This window comes from Rana temporaria, chromosome 5, assembly GCF_905171775.1.
Source record: "Rana temporaria chromosome 5, aRanTem1.1, whole genome shotgun sequence".
NCBI classification, from domain to species: domain Eukaryota; kingdom Metazoa; phylum Chordata; class Amphibia; order Anura; family Ranidae; genus Rana; species Rana temporaria.
The window spans coordinates 214,233,096-214,251,983 of NC_053493.1; the positions used below are offsets into that span (position 1 = coordinate 214,233,096).

At 44.3% G+C, this 18,888-nt stretch overlaps 1 protein-coding gene across 2 annotated transcripts in view; it reads right to left on the reverse strand.

Annotated features, from left to right (window-relative positions):
• The window catches only part of FBXL7 (F-box and leucine rich repeat protein 7), a 247,087-nt gene extending 228,554 nt beyond the window's left edge, over positions 1-18,533 (reverse strand). The window contains exons 1-2 of one of the 2 annotated variants that reach the window (XM_040353544.1): positions 18,384-18,533; positions 17,864-17,987 (exon numbers count right to left, since the gene is read on the reverse strand). In XM_040353544.1, coding sequence (XP_040209478.1) covers positions 17,864-17,897 — 34 coding nt within the window. In that variant the 5' untranslated portion in view covers positions 17,898-17,987; positions 18,384-18,533. Of the gene's footprint in view, positions 1-17,863; positions 18,333-18,383 lie in introns of those variants that run through there. The other variant, XM_040353543.1, reaches the window with a different exon arrangement.
• Between the last annotated feature and the right edge of the window lie 355 nt (positions 18,534-18,888).

Genomic DNA, 18,888 nt, shown 5'->3' on the forward strand with positions numbered 1-18,888 from the left:
TTCCTTGGTTAATGGTATCATTTTAACCAAGAACATCCAATTAGGATATCCCTTCTCCATATCGGGGCACTGGTCAGTGGTGATTGCTTAGAAACTTTACTTTATGAAAAGCCCACAGACAGGAACAACCTCCTTTCCTACCAGGGCACACAAATATTTCTTCTTACCCTTCTGATCATGAGCACAAACTTTTAAACAGGTATCAGAAATTTGAAGTTTGGGTTTACCTCAAACATATCATAGACCACACTTTACAACAAGCTATTTACATCCTAACATCCTATTTACCCAGAGATTTACCCCCCTATCAGGGAGCAACAACAATAGAGACATCGTGGAAGCAGACACATAACTCTTATCTGTTAATAAACAACCACCTTTTGTGGTACATTCCACAAGTAAAACACTTCAGAACTTCTTGGTACATGTGAACTTCAGGGTTAAATATGACATATTGGGCTTCAGCCTTTTGGAGATGAGGGGTGGTAAAGATATTATCGCTGTAACATATGTAACACCTTGATTATTGGGGAAATCTTTTACCACCTACTAGGAATGAGCTTCAGTTTTGGCTGAACTACAGCTAAACTTTTCTTTTTTTTGATAGAGTTGAGCAGGATTTAAAATTTCAGATTTCTATTTCTGACTGTGACCCTATTAAAGAGACTGTCCCTGTGACACCCACACAAGAAAAAAGGAGGTAGGTGTCACCAGGAAAGAAAGGAATGTACAACGCTAAAAACAAACTGTAAAGCCTGAAGATTAAAGAAAGAGGCAGGGGCGCTGTATTCGTTTAAATATGTCTTATCTAAATAAATGGAGAACAGGAATAATTCAGTCATTGAAGGGTTAATTACTTAATTTAAATTAATTGAGAAATAGAAATAAAGTACATTGAGGCATAGGGACCACACTTTTTGATTGCAAGAATTGGGTTGAGATACATAGATGACATCTTTATTGTCTGAACAGGTACCAAAGATAGAATAAATGATGTTGTGAATTTCCTAAATTCCTTGGTTAATGGTATCATTTTAACCAAGAACATCCAATTAGGATATCCCTTCCCCATATCGGGGCACTGGTCAGTGGTGATTGCTTAGAAACTTTACTTTATGCAAAGCCCACAGACAGGAACACCCTCAAAAAGCATGACAAAAAACATGTGTAAATTTCAAAGTTAGTAACCATATAGACTTACAGTGTAAAAGGCACTGGAAGAGTTAATTGAGAAAGCCCCAAACAGAAAATCATACTTTAGAGCTTCTCAGCATTGACAGGTATTCTGTCCAAATCTAAGGGGAAAGAAATAGAAGGATTGTAGATTTAACAAGCTCCAGGAGGAAGAGACCAGGTTATAACCGTGACATAAGAAGGGTGATCGCGTTAACTCAACAAAGAATAAGCCCAGTATAGCAGCAGCGCCCCAGGCAGACAGCATTGCTGCTCCTGTGGTCTCACCATATTTATACCCCAGATCCTTCCCCAGCCTTGATTTCCCCCGGAGGTTCTCCCCATATTGAGGAACTTGCATTCAAATGTGTGGCCCCAAATGCATTACTTTACTTTTTTTTTATATATTAAACCTCATTTACTATGTACTGTAGTTGTCTATCCCTTTATCCTATCAAGGTCTTAGGCCCTGTACACACAATCAGTCCAAACTGATGAAAACAAACTGAAGTTCAGTTTCATCAGTCCAAACCGACCGTATGTGGGCCCCATCAGTCTGTTATCCTTCGGTCCAGAAATGTAGAACTTGCTTTAAAATTTAACTGATGGACTGGTAACCGATCGGTCAAAACCGATGGCAAGTACGCAAAAGCATCGGGCATGCTCAGAATCAAGTCGACGCAAGCTTGGAAGCATTGAACTTCATTTTTCTCAGCACGTCGTTGTGTTTTACGTCACCGCGTTGGACTCGATCGTTTTTTTAACTGATGGTGTGTACGCACATCAGACCATCAGTCAGCTTCATCGGTGAACCGATGAAACTGAACTTCAGTCCGTTTTCATCAGTTTGGACTGATCGTGTGTACAGGGCCTTAGTGTAAAGTTTCTATACCTGCTTAGCTTTGCATTGTCAGCGGACACTGAGATTGAACTATTTATACCATATATTGTTTATGAGCAAATTAAACAGGATTGGTCCAAGGACAGAGCTTTGGGACACCCCAACATGCACCCCCAGACCATTCAGAAGATTTGCTATTTATCACCATTCTCTGAACGTATTTGGGTGTAGGTGCTGTTTGGCCAACAATTTGCCACCAAGCTTCTTCGAAAAAGTTGACTAAAGAACAACAAGATCTGGGGGTCCTAGTACATCACAGGTTCTGGAACAGCATGCAATGCAAAGCGGCAGAAAGCAAAACACGATAACTAATAGCATGCATTAAGGGGTATTTACTCCAGAGATAAGACTAGAATTCTACTTTATAAAACGCTGGCTCAGTCACATCTTGAGTATGCCGTCCAGTGCTGGACCTCAGGAACAATTACAAACATTAAACTTACTCTCGGTGCCAGGACAAGGTCATCTAGAGCCCAGAAAGAACATGCCAAATTGTTACCCCCCCCCCCCCAGATGTATGAGCATTATATGTCAGCAAAAATCCCAGCCCCCATAAAAGAATTAGGCGCTAATCTGTATGCTTAGTTAAAATCCTCTCATTCTACATATGCTCTCAGAACAACCCCCCCCCCCAAAAAAAATAGTTTCCCCTTCCAAGCACAAATCCTCTATTGCTCAAATTTTCCCTTTGAGCACAAATCCCCCCCCCCCACTCTAAATCCCACTCCCCCAAACCCCCATCCTTGCACAAATTCCCCCATTTCTCCTCCTAGCACAAATGCCCCCAATCATCTCTACTAGCACAAATCCCCCTCCCCCAAAAAATCCCCTCCTAGCACACATCCCCCAAATTTTCCCTTCTAGCAAAAATGCCCCCCAATCATCCCTACTAGCACAAATCCCCCTCCCAAAAATATATTCCCCTCCTAGCACACAGCCCCCCAAATTTCCCCTTCTAGCACAAATGCCCCCAATCATCCCTACTAGCACAAATCCCCCTCCCAAAAATATATTCCCCTCCTAGCACACAGCCCTCCAAATTTCCCCTCCTAGCACAAATGCCCACAATCATTCCTACTAGCACAAATCTCCCTCCTAAAAATATATTCCCTTCCAAGCAAAAATCCCCCCCCCCACACTATAAATCCCCCTCCCAGCACAAATTCCTCTCCTCCAAACCCCAATCCCAATCCTTGCACAAATCCCCCCAAATTCTTCCTCCTAGTAAAAAAGCCCCCCAATTATCTCCACTAGCACAAACCCCCCTCCCAAAAATATATTCCCCTCCAAGAACAAATTCCCCCCACTCTAAATCCCCATCCCAGCACAAATTCCCCTCCCACAAACCGCCTTCCTTACACAAATCCCCCCCATTTCTCCTCCTAGCACAAATGCCCCAATTATCTCTACTAGCACAAATCCCCCTCCCCAAAAAATTCCGCTCCTAGCACACATCCCCCACAAATTTCCCCTCCTAGCACAAATGCCCCCCAAACATCCCTACTAGCACAAATCTCCCTCCCAAAAATATATTCCCCTCCAAGCACAAATCCTCCACCCCCCCTCACCATACTACCTTTTTTAGCACAAACCCATCCTAGCACAAATCAACTTTCACCATTCCCATCTCAAAACAAATAGTCCCAAAATCACCACTCCTAGCACACCTCCCTAATTGTCCCCTGCTAGAACAATTCTTACCTCCTGTTCCCCTCCCAACACAAGCCCCTCCCCCCAATCTCCTTGTGGTGTCCCTGCATCTCACATGACACCACAGTGCCCAGGGCAGCCACCCCTCCTGCCCAGCCCTTGTCCCTTCCATGCTTATTCTCCTCATGGAAGAGATGCTTGAGAGTAGATAGGATAGTGATCTACAGATATATCAATGGTGATTCTTGTCTAAGGAAAAAACTCAGGTTGCTTAAAGTGTATATCCAGCCAAAATGATTTTGGTTTTGAAAAGAGTGGGGAGGGATTAGAAGAAATGTTGGGTTTAAGTGTCCTCTGGGACTCCATTAGAGACATTTCCTTTCATACCCTGTTCTACCAGCAGGAAGTGAGGGTAAGTCTACAATGGCAAAACAGTTAGAAATTGAGTATAGGAAGGCTAGCACCTCTTTACCTTTGTATTGCTGTTTTGTCCCTATAGACTCCTTTCACATGGGTGGCCAAGGAGAGTTAAAAACAAGTGTTTGATCTGCGTTTTTACCTCCCCCTAACCTCCTATATACAGTACAGGCAGATATGGTGCCGTTAGGGTAAAAACGTATTGTGTGTCAATTTTAACACTCATGCAGAGAAAGACATACAGGCATTAGGAGATGACAGTGTCGCTTCCTGAATATCAGCAAACCTCCTTTCACCATCCTCTGAAAAGCAATCAACTACAGGTCACTTTTTCAAGGGGGGGGGCAGGGAAAACTAAACGTTACTGCTAGTGTGAAAGGAGACTCACTTCCTGTTTGGTGAAACCATTGTCAGAAAGACAGAAAGTGAAGGAAAATCTATTTAACAAGCTCCAGAATAGCAGTTTGGGGGGTGGTTAGTTAGTGTACTAGCAGATTTAAATACACTATCAAAGGAATACTCCAGTTTTTTCCTTCTAGGATAACAGTTTTAGATTAATAAATAAAAGCTGATCATTATGAGCTAGGGAGCTTAGATTGTAAGCTCAAGCGCAGTGACAAGGGGCGGCCCATCTATTAGGGGAGGCCCGGGCGCCACGCCCCCTATCCTCTTCACCCCCTAAATGCAGTGGATAGATTCATGCATAACATGAATCTATCAACGGCTGCCGCTGCCACCCCCTATTCATGTGTCCAGCCCCATTTGGGTCACCGGGCATATGAGTTAGAGCGGCCAACGTTTTTTTTTTTAAGCCCTGATTAGAGCCATAGGTTCTAATAGGCTTCAAAATAGAGTGGAGTCGGGACGCAGAGCACTGTGTCTGGAGCCCACCCAGGTGTGTTGCAACAGCGAATGAAAATTCGCTGTTGTAACACTGATCCTCCTCCTGGCCAATCGGTAAGCAGGTATTAAACCCGTTTCCCAATTGGCCAAAACGTCAGGCGATTCTATTGGACGCCTAGCACTGGGAGAGAGAGCTGCTCAAGGAGAGGACACTGGTCACTGGAGCAGCTTTCCTTGAGCCCACCATGCTCTCACCGCCCACATCCAAGGTAAGGACAGCGGCTGGTGGTGTCATGGGGGGAGGGGGGGTTGTCTGTCGCCCCCCCCCCCCAAAAAAAACACAAGCTGCCACTGTCAGTGACTGATGTAAATGTACAATATACTGTATATGTAAACCTCTGTGTAACTTAATAGTGCTAAATATGTACTTGTAATAAATAAATAATAAGGACCCCTGCCAGTGTTCAATGGTTTGTCTTATTCCTGTAAACAGATACATTTGGAAGAGGGTTTGTTCTTTTGAAAAACTACAGACTTTCTGACCAGATCACAACAAAAGAAAGAAAGTCTAAAAAATAAAACTAATGCAACCATCACATATAAAAATTGTCAAGCTGCAATATAATAAATGTTTGTTTTTTTGTTTAATACTGCTTTAATAATTAAGTCATTTTGAATATTTTAAAATCTTCAATACTGTTGTCACCATCAGGAAACCCACATTGGGAAAGTACAGCCACTGCTGAAGAGAAGGCATAAAGACAGGAAGTAGATCCAAATAGGCCGCAGGAGATCAGCAGTGATGTTATACAGCAAAGAATTCAAGAAGATTTAAACAGTATTTTATTTTTGAAAAAGTTGATTTTTATGATATACAATTGGGGGTTATTTACGAAAGGAAAATCCACTTTGCACTACAAGTGCAAATTGCACTGAAAGTGCTCTTGGAAGTGCAGTCACTGTAGATCTGAGGGGGACATGCAAAGAAAATAAAAAACAGCATTTTAGCTGGCACATGATTGGATGATAAAATCAGCAAAGCTTCTCCTTATTTCAGATCTATCCCTCAGATCTATAGCGAGTGCTCTTCCAAGTGCGCATTTTTAGTGCAATTTCAAGTGCACTTTGCACTTGTAGTTTGCACCTGTAGTGGATTTGCCTTTTGTAAATAACCCCCTAGTGATGTACCAAAAGAAATTAATTTAGGCGCGATTCACATTGCCGCGACTTAGGATCCAACTTGTAAGTCCCCAAATCGCATGACATGTGAAATCCCATGTTAGTCAATGAGAGCTGTCTTAATTAGCACTACTGAAGTCGCTCCGACTTTAGAAAACGTTTCTGTACTGGGTCGAGGCGACTTCTATTCTATACTCCTATAAAAGTAGTACTCAAGTCGGCAGAAAGTCGCCTGGCAAAGTCACACCGCAAGTCGCGTGTCTTTTAGGTCGCGGCAGTGTGAACCAAGCCTTAAGCCCTGTACACACGATTGGATATCTGATGGAATCTAATCCGATGGATTTTTTCATCAAATATCCAATGAAGCTGATTTTCATCAGTCTTGCCTACACACCATCGGTCAAAAATCTGACCTTGTCCAACGCGGTGACGTAAAACACTTTGACATGCTGAGAAAAATTAAGTTCAATGCTTCCGAGCATGCGTCGACTTGATTCTGAGCATGCATAGATTTTTGACCGATGGACTTCCACACAGACGATCGTTTTTTTCTATCGTTTTTTTATCCATAGGAAAATTTTAAAACATGTTCTATTTTTTTTCACTGATGGAAAACAAACCGATGGGGCCCACACACGATTGGTTGGTCCATTGGTCTGTTTTCATCAGACAAACCAATCATGTGTACAGGGCTTTAGGGTTTACCTCTGCTTTTAACATTTCTGACTCTGAGGCCTCGTACACACGACCGTTTTCCTCGACAGAATCCATCAAGAAAACTGCTGGCAGAGCTTTTTTGCCGAGGAAACCGGTCGTGTGTATGCTTTTCATCGAGGAAACTGTCGAGGAACTCGACAAGAAAAAAAGAGAACAAGTTCTCTTTTTCCTTGACGGGAGTCTCAATTTCCTCGTCGTGTTCCTCGTCGGGCTGGTTTTCGCCGAGAATCACGTTCGTGTGTATGCTTAGAAACCCGCGCATGCTCAGAATAAAGTATGGGACGGGAGCGTAAAAGTAGCATTTGTAATGGAGATAACACATTTGTCACGCTGTAACAGACTGAAAAGTGCAAATCGTCTCTCACCAAACTTTTACTTAACACGCAGTAACATGAGATTAGCAAAAGCAGCCCCAAGGGTTGTGCCAGTGGAATCGAACTTCCCCTGCCGTCGCACGTGTTGTACGTCACCGCTTTTGAGAACGAGGAGATTTGGTCTTGACAGTGTGTACGCAAAGAAAGCTTAACAAGATTCTCCACAAGCCTGACAAGGAACTCGTTGAGGAAAACGATGTTTCATTTACAACGAGTTCCTCGGTCGTATGTATGAGGCCTCAATCATTAGATCCAGAGTTATGCCTCATACACATGACCGGTTTTCCAGACCAGAAAACTGCCATTTTTTAGATTGGTCGGGAAAACCGGTCGTGTGTATGCTCCATAGCAGTTTCCCAGACGAGAAAACTGCCCGCAAAAAAACTCGAACCTGTTTAATTTTTTTCCCGTCGTGTTTCCCGTCAGTCTTTTTCTCGTTGCGAAAACCGCTCGTGCGTAGGCTTTTCCATGGTGAAAAAAAATGTGCATGCTCAGAATCAAGTATGAGACGGGAGCGCTCGTTCTGGTAAAGCTAGCGTTCGTAATGGAGATAAAACATTTGTCACGCTGTAACGGACTGAAAAGCGCGAATCATCTATCACCAAACTTTTACTAACACAAGGATCAGCAAATGCAGCCCAAAAGTCACACGTGTTGGACATCACCGCGCTTTAGTTGAGCGTTTTTTTGACTGAACGTTGTATGCAAGGCAGGCTTGAGAGGAATTACCTCGGGGAAAACGTTGGGTTTTGGCATGTCAGGAAAACCAGTCGTGTGTACAGGGCATTAGATTAAAAAAGTAAGAAAAGAAGCACTAATGAGTTTCTAAATCTTTGACTATTCTGTATTACTCATCCAAATCACCCCCTCCTGGAAATGAAATGTGCAATTGATCCCTCAAAAATGTATTCCTGAAGTGAGCAGAAATGTCATCGGTAGCATTTACAAAGCAGATGGAAAACATTACTTCCACTCTACCTCTCCAGGGGTTTTGTCTATCGCAGTCTGGAAGGAATGCAGGCAGGATCTGTGCATTATATTTAGGAATTGTGGGATACATAATCACCTCAGAAACACTTTCTGGCATGGCTTTGCCTTTCTTGCTCCTACTAGCCCCCCTTGAAATACATTTCTCCAAATTTGGAATTGAAGTTAATGAACAGTAATATAATAATGCTGGAAAAAGTTGAGTCCTGTATATGCTCCCACGTAACAGGAAACAACCCTGCCTTATCTCCTACATTCTACACAATAGTATGTGTGCTAGACAAGGGAAACAAATCCCAGAAACACCCTTATCACCACTTCTATCTGCAGAAGCACTGTAGGTGAGTTTGTCTATTTACATAGAATGGCATTCTGCTAGGAGAGGGCTCAAATCATTTAAATTAACCACTTCAGCTTCAGGAAGATTTTACCCCCATCATGACCAGCCCATGTTTTGCTATTCGGCATTGAGCTACTTTAACCACTTCAACCCCCCTTCCCGACCAAGCCCTTTTTTGCGATACTGCTTCGCTTTAACGGACAATTGCGCGGTCGTGAGACAATTGCGCGGTCGTGTACCCATACAAAATTAGCGTCCCTTTTCTCCCATAGATCTTTCTTTCGGGGGTATTTGATCACCTCTGTAGTTGTTTTTTTTTTTTTGCGCTATATACAAAAAAAGAGCGACAATTTAAAAAATATATATATTTTTTTACTTTTTGCTATAATAAATATACCCCAAAAATATATATAAAAAATAATTTCTTCTCAGTTTAGGCCGATACGTATTCTCCTACATATTTTTGGTTCAAACAAAAAATCGCAATAAGCGTATATTGATTGGTTTGCGCAAAACTTATTGCATCTACAAAATAGGGGATAAATGTATGGCATGTTTAATTTAATTTTTTTTTATTAGTAATGGCGGCGATCTGCAATTTTTACCTTGACTGCAACATTGCAGTGGACTGATCGGACAATTTTGGGAACCATTGGCATTTATACAGCTATCAGTGCTATACAAATGCACTGATTACTGTGTAAATGTCACTGGCAGGGAAGGGGTTAAATAGTAGGGGGCGATCAATGGGTTAACTGTGTTCCCTCAGTGTGTTCTAACTGTAGGGGGGATGGGCTCACTAGAACATGACCCCACATATTCTGGTGAGTCTATCCCTATCAGGCCCCGTACACACGACCAAGTTTCTCGGCAGAATTCAGCCAGAAACTCGATCGAAGCTGAATTCTGCCGAGAAACCCGGCCGCCTCGTTGTTCAATGAGGAAAGTTGGCTCGCCGAGATCCTCGGTGGCTTCACACAGAACTCGACGAGCAAAACGATGAGTTTTGCCCGTCGAGTTCCTCGGACGTGTGTACGGGGCCTCACAGTAGATCCCTGTCATGTTGCTAGGCAGAACAGGGAAATGCCTTGTTTACATAGGCATCTCCCTGTTCTGCCTCTCCATGCCACGATCACTGGGCACCGGCGGACACCGGTTTGCGTGAAAGTTAAAGAGTCTACAGTTGATGGTATATATACTGAAGTTTTTATTTATTTATTTATTTTTATACTAGTAGTGGCAGCGATCAGCGACTTATACTGGGACTGTGATAGTGGGGTGGGCAATTTGACATTAACTGACGCTGAGGGGAACTGACTAACTGCCACTGACATCTCCAGTGACACTAATACATCATAATAATAATAATAATCATATATTATTATAAATACTCATCATAAATAAAAATCTGTGCTAATAATATACACTGTCACTGTACTAATGACACTGACTGGGAAGAGGTTAACACAGCGGCGGCCGGTCCATTAAATACACAGGGGCGCCACCCCTCTAATCTCCACACGGGCCGCCGGACGCCTGGATTTCAATGAGTTTTCTTTTTAAGTACATGATTAGCCTGAGGCTCTTATTGGCTTTAAAATGGTTGGGCTCGGGGGGAAGAGCCCCGCGCCCACCCACTAGTGACGTTAGCGAATCAGTATTCACTATTGTCTTCCGGCTTCTTCTCCTAGCCAATCAGGACAGAATCTGAATCTTAAGACCGGATTGGCTGGGAGGAGAAGCCGGTGTTCCGTCAGAATAGACGACCCGATGTGAACGTCCTCTCCCATCCAGACATGGTGCCTTCAACCCACTGATACTTCACCCAGGAGCAGCTAGAACGCAGCCCGTCCCACTGCGCCAGTGTGGATCCGGACAGGTGGCCAACCTCATTTAAGACATGGGCCAGAGGCCTTGGTGTATTTGGACAAAACACTGCAACCTGGATGGGGTAAGTGCGGGCCCGGTGGGGGGGGGTGTTTGCTGCCCCCCCCCCCCAAAATGGAGCTCTAGCCGCCACTGGGTTAACATCTATGAGCAATCAAAGGGCCAAACATGTGTAATGCATATAATATGTGCTGTTTTTTACTACAGATCAATTGTTTTTTCCCGGCCTTGCAGATAAAACAAACAAAGTGATCCTTCCCAATGTGCAGATTGTCAACACAGGGCTCTAGGGTGTGATTCAAGACAGCCAATCAGCAGGTCCCGGCCATGAATTTATGGATAATCATTCAATTGGATTAGACATCTATAAACATTCACTCACAGCAGCTTGCTATGATGGGGACTCTTGGGGGGGAGTGGGAAAAACAGGAGCGTGGGCAGGGGACCCGAGAAGAGGAGGACCAGGGCTGCTCTGTGTGCAAAACCATTCCACAGAGCATTAAGTAAAGCATGTTTGTTATTAAAGAATAAAAAAAAAGAGTTTACAATCACAAATTTTTCAGCCAACTACACTGTCCACAACAAATCTCCAGTATTTTTTCAATATTAAGGCTTGCCTATAGGTCCTGTAAATATCTTCTAAATGTGCACCATTTAGGAGATATTTACTTTAGATGCAGCCTGGTGACATACCCATGCCGTTCCCTCAGGCCTCGTACACACGACCGAATATGTCTGCTGAAACTGGTCTGCGGACCAGTTTCCGCGGACATGTTCGGTCGTCTGTACGGCCGACCGGACCGGATTCCCGGCCTAGCGGACAGGTTTCCAGCGGACAAATGTTTCTTAGCATGCTAAGAAACATGTCCGCTGGAAGCCTGTCCGTCGGACATGTTCGGTCGTCTGTACGACTCACCGGACATGTCCGCTCGGCCAAAAGCCCTCGCATGCGTCGAAGTGATTCGACACATGTGTGGAAGCATTGACCTTCCAGGGTCGCGCACGTCGGCGCGTCATCGGCGCGGCCACGGCGCGGCCACGTCACTGTGTATCCTGTCCGCGGGAAATTTGGTCTGATGGTGTGTACAGCAATCAGACCAAATGATCCCAGCGGACATGTCCGATGAAAACAGTCCGTTTTCATCGGACAGATCTGGTCATGTGTACAAGGCCTTAGAGCCAAGCCATAAACAGCAACTCTCGTGCACATGCGCTGGTGTGACTTCATCGCTGGCTCGGCCAATTAGATAGCCGAAGCCCACGACCCCAGAAAGACCAGGTGAAGATCAAATCGCTTTTTCAGGTAAGTTTGCTATAATGTGCTAGTATGTGATACTTCCCGGGCCGATTGTTTTTTTTTTTTGTGGATGCAGTTTACTACCACTTTAATGATCTATTAAAAGGCGCAGATTCTAGTGCCTAAACCATGGGTGCTCAACCTGTGGCCCTCCAGCTGTTGCGGAACTACAAGCCCCATGAGGCATTGCAAGCTGCTCACAGTAACAAGCATGACTCCCAAAAGCAGAGGCATGATGGGAGTTGTAGCGCCATAACATCTGGAGGGCCACGGGTTGAGCACCCATGGCCTAAACCATCCATCATTTCCCACACTACCGCAAGAACTTGCTGAAAAAAGATGGTCCAGTATTCAGTAAATAAAACACACAAACTAATACAAAAAAACTATAGCAGCAAACATAATAACAATAACCATAATCACAAACAGCACTTAATAGTGCTGCAAGTTTGAAAATGACTTGCTAAGCTATTGCTAGTCTTGCCAGGCTTCACACGTTTGTGGAACAATTGCAGCAAGTCCGCATTGCTTGACTCCAGATCAACTTTCTTTGCTAACATTCTGCAAGTCTGCTGCAAGTTCTGGTTCAGTTATGTTGTGCAATGGTCATCCCACCACAGGGGTCACTGTGGCTGAATTTTCATTCTGTAGACTTGCAGAGCTCTTACTGTAGGCTCAACACTGCAACGTTGCTCTTGCTAGAGACTTGCCATGCAAGTTTGCTACAAAATGGAAAAGTGTCAACTAGAACTTGTGCTTCGAGTGCTTTACAAGTGTACAACTTGCCAGTGAAAATGTGCAGCAAGTTAACAGACTAATAGGAATAGGAATTCAACACTGCCACAAATTTGTGGTAAGTTAGCCTCACTATCTGGGATAATGCTCATATTTTTAAATAATTGTAAATGGCCTTCCAACTGCTGCAAATCCTATTAAAGTAGATGTTAATAATAACTGCACAACATTAGGTTTTCCAAAGCACTATGGGCCAGATTCACGTAGATGAGCGGCGGCGTAAGGTATCGTAGATACGTTACACCGCCGCAATGTTTCATCGCAAGTGCCTGATTCACCAAGCACTTGCGATGAAAACCTACGCCGGCGGCCTCCGGCGCAAGGCGGGCCAATTCAAATGGGCGTGTGCCATTTAAATTAGGCGCGCTCCCGCGCCAGACCTACCGCGCATGCTCCGTTTCCGAACTCCCGCCGTGCTTTGCGCAAAGTGACGTCATTTTTTCAAACGGCGACGCGCGTAGCGTAATTCCGTATTCCTGGACGGCTTACGCAAACGACGTTATTTTTTCAATTTCGACGCGGGAACGACGGCCATACTTTATACAGCAATACGATTGCTGTGTAAAGTTAAGGCACCAAAAAAAACGACTAACTTTGCGACAGGAAACTAGACTAGCGGCGACGTAGCGAACGCGAAAAACCGTTGTGGATCGCCATAACTCCTAATTTGCATACCCGACGCTGGTTTACGACGCAAACTTCCACCAGCGGCGGCCGCGGTACTGCATCTTAAGATCCGACAGTGTAAAACAATTACACCTGTCGGATCTTAGGGATATCTATGCGTAACTGATTCTATGAATCAGTCACATAGATAGAACAACAGATACGACGGCGTATCAGGAGATACGCCGTCGTATCTGCTCTGTGAATCTGGCCCTCTGTATCATAAAAAAATTCAATTTTTTCCCATAAAAAAATAATTTTCAACATTTTTATCATCCTTTTTTTGTACTATGGTGCTGCAGATCTCCTCCATCCTCTTTCAGCCACTTCATATCTACATGCATGCACTCCAATGCACTTCACTGTTCTAGCCTGGCGTCCTGATAGTGACAATAGTGGACTATGCCTGCGCAATGGGCTGCTTGCCTCCAGAGCAAGCAGCTTGCAATGGGGGCACCCAAGCAGACGTGCTCCTGAGCCACTGCTCTGCATGTCCATACACACAGGGAGCTGCAACTTAGCCCCACCTCTCCCTCCTTATTTGCTCACTGACTGTGATTGACAGCCAATGGCTCCTTCTGCGGTCTTAGCCAATGAGGAGGGAGAGTCTCAGAAGAGCCAATGCTCTTGTGCAGATCCCTGGACCGAGAGGGCGCTCGAGTAAGGATTGGGGGGAGGGGGGGGGGGGCTGCTGCAAGAACAGTTGCTTGTAGTTTTCACCAGACGCAGAATGAAAATAGAGGAACGCAACTGGGATTATGTCCCTGCAAACTACTTTTCATTAAATGGTATCTTACTGTGTTTTTTTCTCTCCTTGTATAGTCCTCTGTGAGCCCCCCAACCTCTCCCTTTCCCTCTCACTTCTGTTTGTTTGGAACAAGCAAGCATATTAGTCGCAGTTGTGTGTACTGCACACTACAAATCTCATTGTCCGTTGTCACTAGTCCATCTCAGGAGCGAGCAAGAGAGTGTCTGCGGTCCTGCAAACGGTGAGACCATAGAAAATGAATACAATCCCCCCAGAAAGTCAGATCACTGCAGCAAACAAAAAGGAATTTGGAGATTTGGCGGATACTGAGAACAAAAGAAGGTACTTTTTTGAATTAAGAATACATACTTGAATATATATATATATATATATATATATATATATTTTTAAACAGAGTTTACTGTCCCTTTAAATAACATTTCATTGTTCTCGCTGGCCATTCCCCAGTCTGTCAAAAATGAGTTATCCAAGGTCTGCACATGCGCCCCCTGGTGGCCTCCAACTGCAGTACTGCAATGTACCTTGATCCAGCCAGAATCATTCCTGGTCTACTCCAAATACTACCCATACATACATTCACCTCCATCTGAACCACCTCCTATTAAATATCACAAATATATAGGTATATATATGTATCACAAAACAGTGACCAGAGTTTGCTGTCCCCTGAAGTCATATATATATATATATATATATATATATATATATATATATATATATATATATATATATATATATATATATACCATAGACTAAACCCATAAAAATAATCTGATTGCAGGATATGTAATCCTGGGAGAAGCAGCTGATCATATACATTGCAATGCACTAGAGTACCATGTATAGATGGAAGGGTTGTATGTTACTAGCATGTACAGGAACCTATACAGTACTGGGCTTGGTGTCCCTTACATTGTAACTTTTCTCCTGCTTTGTTTTAAGACCTGTTTGGCTATTTGACCAAATAAATAAAACAAACAACAAAATAAATAAATATGGATATAAATGTATAACACACACTAAGGCCCGGATTCACGTAGGAGATACGACGGCGTATCTCCAGATACGCTGTCGTATCTCTGAGTCTGAGGCGTCGTATCTTGGCGCCTGATTCAAAGATACGCCAAAATTTCTCTAAGATACGACCAGCGTAAGTCTCCTACGCCGTCGTATCTCAACTGCATATTTACCCTGGCCGCTAGGGGCGTGTACGCTGATTTACGCCTAGAAATATGTAAATCAGCTAGATACGCCTATTCACGAACGTACGCCCGGCCGACGCAGTACAGATACGCCATTTACGTTAGGCTTTTTTCCGGCGTAAAGGTACCCCTGCTCTATGAGGTGTAGATGAGGCGTACCAATGTTAGGTATGGACGTTCGGAACAGTGTCCAATTTTTCACGTTTTACGTCGTTTGCGTAAGTCTTTCGCGAATAGGGCTGGGCGTCATTTACGTTCACGTCGAAAGCATTGACTTTTTGCGGGTTAATTTGGAGCATGCGCACTGGGATACATTCACGGACGGGTCACAATAAATTTACATAATACACGCCCACATCTTCCACATTTGAATTAGGCGGGCTTACGCCGGCCTATTTACGCTACGCCGCCGCAACTTTGCTTTGTGAATACTGCACTTGCAGTAAAAAGTTGCGGAAGCGTAACGTAAATAGGATACGTTACGCCCGCACAAAGATGGTCTCTCCTACGTGAATCTGGCCCTAAGAGTCCGTTCACACTGGGGCAACACGACTTCCAGCACGACTTTGGGAGGCAACTTGGACACGACTTGTGTATGAATCATCAGGCAACTTACAAGGCGACTTCAAGTGGCCTCCAGTACAGGACACTTTCCAGTGGCCAATCAAACAACAATCAGCTCTGGGGGAGGGAGGGGTTTGCCTGAGAAATGTATGTTATCTTCCTGGAAAGTTGCTTCAGTTAAAGTGGTAGTAAACTCTTTATTACCACTTTTACCTACAGGTAAGCCTATAATAAGGCTTACCTGTAGGTATAAAGAATATCTCCTAAACCTGTACGGTTTAGGAGATATTCCCCTCGCAATGCGCCGCTGATTGCAGCGGCGCATGCGCAGCGGGGATCCTCGGCTAAAGGGCCGGCAGCCGCCGGACCTTGCCGGAATGAAGTCTCCCACGCGCATGCGCGGGAGTGACAACATCGCCGCTCCAGCCAATCACAGCGCTGGAGTGGCGATACCCGGAAGACACGCCGAGGCAAGATGACATCTCGCTCGGCGTGGACCAGGTAAGTTCTCTACACCTTGTTCCAAGGTAAGTATTTCATAATGAGCTAGTATGCGGTGCACACTAGCTCATTATGCCTTTTGCCTTGCAGGTGTAACAAAAAAAATTATTATTGCGGGTATACAACCACTTTAAGACAGGGATCAGACTCTGAGGCGACTTCCATTGAAATGAATGGGTACAAGTCGCCTAGAAGTCGGATTGAAGTAGTACAGGAAACTTTTCTGAAGTCGGAGCGCTTTCAATAGTGTGTATTAAGACGGCTCTCATTCACTTCCATTGATTTTCTCAACTACACGACTCGGGGCTCTAAGAAAAGATACCCTTATATTTCCACAATTTGCAAAAAACAAAAACAAAAAACTAAATAAAAAAACATATTTACTTACATATTTCATTATAATTTATAAACAATATTGATTGATTTTCTACCACATTGCCAGTCTGCCAGATGCAGGGGTTGCAGCTTTCCTTTACTTGCTGTACATGCAAATTAGCTCTTTCTTCAAAATATAACGCCTTTGCCAACTGTCCTTACAGTTTGTATCCACTTGGTGCAAAAAAGGGTGATTTTGTGCGTTTTTTTCCATCCCTGAACCTCCTACAATTACAATATTGCTATTAAATAGCACAATGCAGACGGAAGCGCATGTGTTGCGGCGGGGCTGCGGCGCGTTAAAAAAAACATGCAAATGTGCTGTTTAAGAGTGGCAACATGGGGCGACCTTTCAACATTCCAACCTCAGGCTGGTCACACACGTTAAAAAAAAATTGCATGCAAATGCTTTGAAAACGCACGGTGCGTTTTTTTAAAGCGTTTGCATGCGTTTCATTATGTGCCGCCAGTGGAGACAGAAGGATTAGTACTCCCCCAGCTCAATTCTTTCCTAGGGCTGGTTTAAAATGCCGCTTTTAGATCCATACGACTTTTTATTTTTTTTACAGATTTGAACGCAGTTCAGCCTGTTGAGAGGATTTACTAAAACTGGAGCACGCAGAATCTGTATGGTAGCCAAACGGCTTCTAACTTCTTGCTCAGTTAAGCTCTGACAATAAAACCTGGAAGTTGATTGGTTTTTTATGCAGAGCTGCGCCAGATTTCGTGCGCTCCGGTTTTAGTAAATCTCCCCCATTATGTCCATGCAGCACAATGTTCAGTGATGTAGAAGAAAAAACCGCCAGTGAGTGCCGTATACATATGTGAATGCATATAAACAGGCACACGCGTGTAAATCTGTAACGCTTCTAAGCGCTGTACGCACATTTAGGCGTATAAAGCCTTTACGTGTACTTTTAAGCTGCGTCAATTTGAGTATTTTCAATACGCCCGTGTGCATGAGCCCCTCGAGAGAAGTCAGGCTTCTTCCTAGGGCTGGCAGACGCTTTCCTGACACACAGCCTATTGGACGGTGACAGTTGAGCACGACCTGAGATGACAGGTCCACTTTTCCCCAAGCGCTGATCTACATGGAAAGTTTTGCCTTGTAAATGTGAGCTGTGTGCTGCAGCCAGCAGAGCAGGCGCTGAGTAAAACAATAGTTGGAACAGGGAAGAGCTCCCCCCCCTCCCAGGTCTGAGTATTGTGTGGCCAATGTCACTCACCCTCACTGCCGTACTTGCCATTGTTCGCTCCCATCCTGGAGACTTCATGCTCTCATCTTCCAAGCATTTCCACAGGGTAAAGCACAAATGAGCAGCGAGACTCCTCCATAGGCAGCGGGGGCCACTTTAGAAGAAAAGAGTTAGGAAACAAAGATCAGAGGCACTTAGTAACAGATCCTGTGTATGTTCCACTTTGTATAGACACAGACAGATCCCTGACATTATAATCCATAGGAGGAAGGACAGAAAGCCATACAGGGCTGATCCATGCACAGTGGCCCAGTCTGTCTTCTCCTCCACCATGCACTCAGACCAGGGCACTGCGCCCACTTGTTGCTGGCTTTTCCCTGGGGCAGAGCACAACGCATCCACTCACACAGACTACATTAGCATCCAGTGAACAGTAACTGTCCCATCATCCATACCCTATGGACAAATGAGGGAGGAATCAGCATCCTGCAGTCCTCCTCCAACTCCTCCCAACCCTCACGTCAGGCATGATCCCTTCCCTTTGTATTACCTCACTCCTGCTACCCCCAGGAGCTCTTCTAAGCATCAGATCCCAATTAAAACAATGGAAGGGGAAGAGAAATCCCAGGAAACGTGAAGGATGGAGTGCGAGCAGCAGCTCTGTGCCTTCCCCTGGCTGTGTGCAGCCATGACCCTGCAGGCTAGGTCAAGGTGACCATCCTGAAGGAGCAGAGGCTGCCAATTGCACAGGGAAACACCCCACAAGATTTATAACCTGGCTGCCTGGAAGCCTTCCAAGTTCAGGCGTAGCACAGCTCCAACAGCCCAGTGTTACACACTACAGCCTGAATCCAGATTAGAGAAGCTGTGCGGGCTACACAAACACTTCATGTCAACCAGCTCTGTGTGCAACCATGGCACATTCAACACAATGCAAATGTACACAAATATATCATATGTATAATGTACACAAATATATCATATGTATAATGTACACAAATATATCATATGTATAATGTACACAAATATATCATATGTATAATGTACACAAATAT